Source organism: Chiloscyllium plagiosum, chromosome 35, assembly GCF_004010195.1.
Source record: "Chiloscyllium plagiosum isolate BGI_BamShark_2017 chromosome 35, ASM401019v2, whole genome shotgun sequence".
Classification (NCBI taxonomy): Eukaryota; Metazoa; Chordata; class Chondrichthyes; order Orectolobiformes; family Hemiscylliidae; genus Chiloscyllium; species Chiloscyllium plagiosum.
In genome coordinates this window covers 15,817,441-15,825,379 of record NC_057744.1, presented here as the reverse complement: position 1 = coordinate 15,825,379, position 7,939 = coordinate 15,817,441, and the positions used below count along the sequence as shown (strand labels likewise).

The 7,939-nt window shown below is 42.3% G+C and overlaps 1 protein-coding gene across 5 annotated transcripts in view; it reads right to left on the bottom strand.

The window, feature by feature from the left end:
- The window catches only part of LOC122540670 (zinc finger and BTB domain-containing protein 44-like), a 49,550-nt gene extending 41,939 nt beyond the window's left edge, over positions 1 to 7,611 (bottom strand). Inside the window, exons 1-4 of one of the 5 annotated variants that reach the window (XM_043676714.1) lie at positions 7,481 to 7,611; positions 5,955 to 6,046; positions 2,102 to 3,156; positions 877 to 961 (exon numbers count right to left, since the gene is read on the bottom strand). In XM_043676714.1, the coding sequence (XP_043532649.1) occupies positions 877 to 961; positions 2,102 to 3,116 (1,100 nt within the window). In that variant the 5' untranslated portion in view covers positions 3,117 to 3,156; positions 5,955 to 6,046; positions 7,481 to 7,611. Of the gene's footprint in view, positions 1 to 876; positions 962 to 2,101; positions 3,160 to 5,954; positions 6,047 to 7,480 lie in introns of all 5 variants that reach the window. The other 4 variants (XM_043676712.1, XM_043676713.1, XM_043676715.1 and 1 more) reach the window with 4 other exon arrangements.
- Between the last annotated feature and the right edge of the window lie 328 nt (positions 7,612 to 7,939).

The following is a 7,939-nucleotide window of genomic DNA, read 5'->3' as shown; positions in this document are numbered from 1 at the left end:
GGGGGCTGTTGTCGGCTGCAAAGGGACTTAGATTTGATGCAGAGCTGGGCTGAGGAGTGGCAGATGGAGTTCAACTCTGCCAAGTGTGAGGTTGTCCATTTTGGAAGAACAAATAAGAATGCGGAATACAGGGTTAACGGTAGGGTTCTTAGTAAGGTGGAGGAGCAGAGGGATCTTGGGGTCTATGTTCATAGATCTTTGAAAGTTGCCACTCAGGTGGATAGAGCTTGTAAGAAGGCCTATGGTGTATTAGCGTTCATTAGCAGAGGGATTGAATTCAAGAATCGTGAAGTGATATTACAGATGTACAGGACTTTGGTAAGGCCACATTTGGAGTACTGTGTGCAGTTCTGGTCGCCTCACTTTAGGAAAGATGTGGAAGCTTTGGAGAGGGTGCAGAGAAGATTTACCAGGATGTTGCCTGGCATGGAGAATAGGTCGTATGAGGATAGGTTGAGCGTGCTCGGCCTTTTCTCATTGGAATGGAGAAGGATGAGGGGTGACTTGATAGAGGTGTAGAAGATGATCAGGGGAATAGATAGAGTAGACAATCAGAAACTTTTTCCCCGGGTACAACAGAGTGTTTCAAGGGGACATGAATTTAAGGTGAAGGGTGGAAGGTATAGGGGAGATGTCAGGGGTAGGGTCTTTACCCAGAGAGTGGTGGGGGCATGGAATGCGCTGCCTGTGGGAGTGGCAGAGTCAGAATCATTGGCGAACTTTAAGTGGCAATTGGATAGGTACATGGATGGGTGCTTAAGCTAGGACAAATGTTCGACATAACATCGTGGGCTGAAGGGCCTGTTCTGTGCTGTATTGTTCTATGTTCTATGCATTGATTTACTGCAAAATAGTATGTGTACAGATTGTAGTTACCTATCATCATCATCTGGGTGATTGTTGGCATTGGAAGTGCCTTGAAGTGTTGGTAAACCTTCTGTAACTCCTTCATCTACTGAACCTTTTGAAAGAGGAAGCAAAATGTCACAAAATATTCAGCAAGACAGCAACTTAAGGTTCAATATTCAACTATTGTGCATAACTCTACAATTAAATATATATTTTAAACACACTGTCACCAACCCAAGGAAACCCAAAGACATAAATAAAAAGCAGGCCATACCACCAGTGCTTCACTCATGATGTTACCTAGCATGGGTGATGAAATATCTGAAAACGAACCTTCCAGCTCAGCCAGCAAACTTACACTAAGAACCTCAACCTGAGCAATAAATCTTCTCAAAACTCACTAACACTGTACTTTGTAATTGGAACTTCACACTTTGCCAATTTCATAAACTCCATGTAATAATTTGCAACTGTGGTAAACAAACATATTTTAGAGACTTTGTTAACTAAAATAAAAGCATGACGGGAAAATGCAATGCAAAATTTAAAGATCTGCAATAGTATCGATATTGATACTGGATGTCTAATTTTCCAAACTGCCTAAAAGGGTGATAATGCAAAAGGTGGATGAAAATTGCAAGCAAGGTTGAAAACATTGGCAGATATGCCGATTTAATAGCTATCTAATGAGATAATAGTAAAGTTGCAATTTAAGTGAGAAGTGATTAACATCTAACTTAAAGATCTTGTTTGTAAAATCATAAACTTAACAGCTTAGTTTTTAAATTGTAAAATTATCCAGAATTTTTACTGAAAATACTTATTTCAACTTCAGCAACATTCTTGTTCCCCTAAAAACTATTACTTAAAATGTGGACAAAGTGACCAAACATTAACTGTAAACTCAAACACCTGCAGCTTGCCCCAGTTTCTCAAGGTAGCTCACAGTATTGTGATAAAAACAAAGGTCTTGCTTGACATTCCAGATGACTTGGAGGAAAACTGAATCAGCTAAACTCTGCAATCAAAGAAATGTTTTTGTTCCTTACAAAGCAACTTCAACTGGATTATAATAGCAGCACAGCTTTCTGGAATGCAAATCATCATCCCAATTATAAAAACCATGCAAAAAATAAGCATTCAATATTCTAAGATGTTTAATTTTATGACAACTTTGTTCTACCTCATCACAGGAGCTTGTTAAACTTAATTTAATACACAAACCAAAAAATAAATGTTTTGTCATACATACCTATAGAGGAAGACTGTGGGCTGATCAATAAATCCTCTTGAACTTGTTCACTGCCTGGTACAGTTTGATGGTCACTAAGTGAACTTTGAGAAGCACTAACAGGTTGTGATACCACTTCATGACCTTCATCATCACTTAACCTTTCAACTTTGATTCGTACATCATCTTCTATTACAGGGGATGATGTTGCTTTTGTGCTTTCACAAGCAGTGAATTCAGGTAGTCTTCCTGTTACCTCTGCATTCACAGTCTGTTCCGAGATTCTAGCATTTTCTGTTTGTTTACTTTTTTCAGTTTGCGTCCGTCGATCACCACCCAATGGGTATGTCCACTGAAATGACACAGACGAGTCCACACATTGCTGGGTCCTGTTGCAATCTGAAAAGGTCACTGAAGGGTTTAAAACTTGTGAACAGTTGGGCTGAGCAGCAGATTCAGTTGGACTCTCTGGCGATATCATTATGAAATTCTTTCGCTTTCGGCGAGACTCCCTGGGCTTACTCTTCTCAACTGAACTACATTCTGACGACACTGGTGATAGGCTGTCATCGTGGGACTGAACGATGCAAGCTCCACTACTCTCCTGAGGTAGTGGAGGAATAGGTCCTGGGGGATTACTACTTGTATTCCACAGGATACTTGATTTCATGAACTCTGAACAGGTATTTGCTACATGAAACATCTGCATATAGCTTGCAGCAGCCAAGACATCAATAATGTTCTCAGTATTAATGGCAAGTGTAGCAGTGTATGCATATTCTAGCAATGGTGAAAACCCACTAACAGTCACGTGATTCAAATCCAAAATGCACTCATCTGCATCTGATTGATTTATAAGTTTTGCCCTGAAGAATTCACTGCAAGCAGCGAGGACCACTTTGTGGGCTCGGAAGATCTTATCCTGAACTCGAATTGTTACATCACAGAAATGTCCTTCATTACGGAGTTTGTTTAATTTTCCAAGGAGCTCCTGACCATGGACTGGAGAATTGTGTGTAAAGGTTTTTAGACCCATTATTTGTTCTCCTTGTGTTCAATACCCTTGTCTCGAGGATCTGAAGAAAAGAAATGCATCTTTTATTTTGAGCTTGAAATTTCAAGTATTAAGTCCTTGTCCTGATAAGTATAAGTCACAGCTTACTGCCTTACAGTACTTTAATTCCCATATACTGACAGACCATGTACTATCAAGTTGGTGCCACCAGACCAGTCAATTCTGTACTTCTACTAACCAACAATGATCCTCATGTACCATCATTCTTAAAGCACCCAAACAAACACAGTTGGACTCAAAGTTTACAAGACAGAATGAGAACACTTGGCCCTCATATGCGTCTTATGGAAAACAAGTCACATAGCCTAAACTCTCACCACGGTTGTCCCTAAAATGGCAATTTAAATTTAACCCAGAAACAAAGGTTCATCTACATAGAAAACTAACAACCGAAATCAAGTTTATTGCAAGTTAGTTTTACTTTACCACCTAGTACTATTTATTTTCACCAGATTAGTAACCAAAGTTTAATTCAGAATTTCAAGGCAGTGTTTATGCTCCTTAAACCTGACAGTAAACAGCTTGCATTCCTATAAATATTTCTCTCATCTCAATCTTTTAATAAATGCAATGAACCTTCATATTTATCAGCAGTGGTTGTCACCTGTGCCAGCTGGTAACTAGAGTCTGAAATTGAATCAATTTAGGTAAAGGGGCAGTACAAAGAGATCTGGGTGTTCTGTACACCAGTCAATGAAGGTAAGCATGCAGGTACAACAGGTAGTGAAGAATAGCATGCTGGCCTTCATAACAAGAGGGATTGAGTATAGAAGCAAAGAGGTTCTTTTGCAGCTGTACAGGGCCCTGGTGAGACCACACCTGGAGTACTGTGTGCAGTTCTGGTCTCCAAATTTGAGGAAAGACATCGCTGATGGGTGAGTGCCGAACAAGAGGACACAGCTTAAAAATACGGGGTAGACCATTTAGGACAAAAATGAGGAGAAACTTCTTCACCCAGAATACTCTGCCCCAGAGGGCAGTGGAGGCCCAGTCTCTGGATTCATTTAAGAAAGAGTTGGATAGAGCTCTCAAAGATAGTGGAATCAAGGGTTATGGAGATAAGGCAGGAACAGGATACTGATTAAGGATGATCAGACATGATCATATTGAATGGTGGTGCAGGCTCGAAGGGTAGAATAGCCTACTCCTGCACCTATTGTCTATTGTAAAAATGAAAAAATGATGTATACTTAAATAAGGTGGCAGATGATTTCACACAGAAACCAAAAGGCAATTACATATGATCAGTATATATTGGAAACATGACAAAGCCACCTTTAGAAACATTTATAAGCTAAAATATTATGATTCATTTGGAAAAGCTCAGCAAGTCTGGCAGCATCTACAAGAAGAAAGCAGTTAATGTGGGGTCTGGTGCCTCTGAAGACGTTTCTCCAGCAATTTCTGTTTTTGTTTCAGATCGCCACATTCACATTTCTTTGTTTTATTGTATAATGATTTAGAATCATAGAGATATACAGCATAGAAACAGACCCTTTGGTCCAACTCGTCCACGCCAAACAGATATCCTAAATTAATCTAATCGCATTAGCCAATACTTGGCCCATCGCCGTCTAAACCTTTCCTATTCATATACCCATCCAGATGCCTTTTAAATGTTAAAAATCACAACACCAGGATATAGTCCTACAGGTTTAATTGGAAGCACACTAGCTTTCGGAGCGACGCTCCTTCATCAGGTGATTGTGGAGGGCTCGATCAAAAATTTGCAATGTGATGTAACTGAAATTATACATTGAAAAATTGATTGTCTGTTAAGCCTTTCATCTGTTAGAATACAGTGATAGTTTCACTTCTTTCACATGTAAATCACAAAACCCTTTTTTTTAAGTTGCATTCTCGGGTTAGCTGTTAACAATGGTGATAGCTAGACAATATGTTGAAGGTGTTAGCCCCCTGTGTTCTCTGTCTATGACCTGATGTTTAGATTGTTATCTCACTTTTTAGATTGATAACAGAGTTTTACATAAATTCATGCAGTTTGCGTGCGTGCGTGCATGCGTGTGTAGTGAGTGCAGAGTGTCTTAAGTCTGTGAGGGGGTGCATGTGAGAGTGTGGAAGAGTGTGTGTGGGTGCCTATGTGCGCGTCTGTGTACCTGTGTCCGTGTGTATGTGAGAGCGTGTGTGAAGGAATATCTGTGTGTGTGTAGTGCAATGGTGATCACCTGTAATGTGACATGAACCCAAGGTCCCGGTTGAGGCCCTCCCTATGGGTACCATACTTAGCAATCAGCCTCTGCTCAGCCACCTTCCTCTGCTACCTGTCCCCCAGTGAGTGGTAAACTTATAGAATTTCATAAAATTGAGTGGCGTGGGTAGGGTGACTAGTTAATGTTTTTTCCCCAGTGTAGGGGAGTTGAAAACTAGAGGGCGTAGGTTTAAGGTGAGAAGGGAAAGATTTAAAAGGGACCTAAGGGGCAACTTTTTCACGCAGAGGGAATGAGATGCCAGAGAAAGTGGTAAAGGCTGGCACAATTACAACATTTAAAATTTGGCGATGCTGGTGTTGGACTGGGGTGTACAAAGTCAAGAAAAACAGCCACAGCCTATTCAGCCTCTCCCTATAGCTCAAACTCTCCAACCTTGACAGCATCATTGTAGATCTTTTTTTGAAACCTTTCACGTTTAACAACATCTTTCCTCCAGCAGGGAGAATTAAATGCAGTATTCCAAAAGTAGCCTAACCAATGCCCTGTACAGATGCAGCATGACCTCCCAACTTCGATATTCAATCCACTGAGCAATAAAAGCAAACATACCAAATCCTTTGTCACTAACCTGTTTACCTGTGACTCCACTTTCAAGGAACTATGAACCTGCACTCCAAGGTCCCTTTGTTCATCCACACTTTCTTTGATTTATACATGCTGCTGAAACAAAATTTCAGAAATTACAAGAGCCTCGTGTTTCAGAAATCTTGATACAAGTCAGCAAGTCCTTGGCCTATTTGAATTTTATCAATACTTAGTTAAATTTTAAATATAATTGAGCTGTACTGCTCAAACCTCCAAAATACAAGCACATAAAATGTTTTTTTCTGGAAGGCCAGGCCAGCTAACATTGTTTTTTTTTTATTTTTCAAACTATATTGAAACACTCAGTTGATAGGTTGGTTTAAACAAGATACAATGATGATATTATGAATAATTCTTTCCTATAATATTCTACAACTTTAATGCTGCCAAATCTGCAGTTCCACAATAATTCAAGCATTTAGCTTATGAAATGTCTTTTTAAATGCCTATTTATAATCACATAATTACACATAATAACATAATACAATTCTTCATTGTGCATCATGGACAAATTCCAATTATCATTGCATTATGAAGCATAATTTAGTTAAAATTCATCACTGAAATTTGATCAATTTTACTGGTCCAGCACCAAAGCTTTGAACAAGTGTGGTGATGGATCAGCTCCAGGATGAAGAACCAGGACAAGAGGGAACAATTTAAAGCATTTCCAGATTTAAACTTCAGAACAAAGTCAATAACTTTATACTTCACTGAACACTCATTTTACTATTTGCTTAGTATTGCAGGAACAAGTGGGTGTTATAGTTTACTTCTTTGTTGAGTCAGTAAGAGTGGATAGCTAGAAATGTGCACAATCCTTGCTGTATTTAGGGATTAACAGACTGGTTCATTTGCAGAATTATGCTGAGGTGTGGGTGTCTGAATATGCTACCATTTTACTCGTGGCGCTGAACAGAGGAAAGTGAAACACACTTAGGAATTACCCCTTGTTTTGCGAGAAACAGGAACACATTGCCATGCATTAGAAGTGCATGAATCATGACTTCGGACAGAGGTTGGCAATGTGTACCCGTGAGGGAGACATGGGGGAGACCGAGGAGTGAATTTGCGGCCCTTGGTCGGCGGGGCCGCGCTGGCAGTGATCGCATACAGACCGAGGCGATGTGTCAGCCCAGAGGGGCCATTGTTTACGCGGGGCCGTGGTGCTGGGCTGGAGTGAGGGAGGCAGGGAGGCACCTACCTGTTGGCGCGGCTCCTCAGCCCGGCCTTACAGAGGAGGCCTCAATAGTGGAAGGAGGGGGGGGGGGGGCTGGAGAATCACATGGGAGGCTTCCCCCACTCCCCTTCACTTCACTTGGCCGGGACAGAGTGAGGCTCACCCTTCTCGGGGCCTCTCAAGTGGCTGGAGAGACGGAGGGCTCGGAGTCTGAAGCGGGTCAGAGGCCTGAGTTGGGGGGGGGGGGGAAGAGGATGGAAGAAGACAACCCCTTCATTCGCACTCCCCCCCCGACACATACTGTTAAATTACATACCCCCGCTTCTTACCGTGCGGCCAATGTCGCGGCTCCGTGTGATGTCTCGGCCGCAACACCTATTTTCCCTCCCCCCCCCGGCCCCCCTCAGCAATCACCGTGTCTGCCCGCTCACTCGAGCCGGGGGTTTGTTTTGTTCCCAGCCTGCACCGCGCACTCCAGCCCCCCCCCTCAGAAAGGAACTGTCAATCAGGGAAGGCGTGAGGGCGGGGCCATCCGTCAATCAGCTGGCAGCAGGGCGGGGTTACTGCGACCAACCGTCAATCAGAGAGGGCCAGGGGGCGGGGGTAAGCATCAACTGTCAATCAGAAGGGGACCTGGAGTCGTGGCTCAGCACAAATTGTCAGAGGGGTGGCCGGGCGCGGGACAAACAGGCACCACCTGTCAATCAAACGGGAGGAGGGGGTGGGGCCACGCCACGCAAACCGTCAATCAACATTAGCCAAGGGGCGAGGCTCAACGGCAACTATCA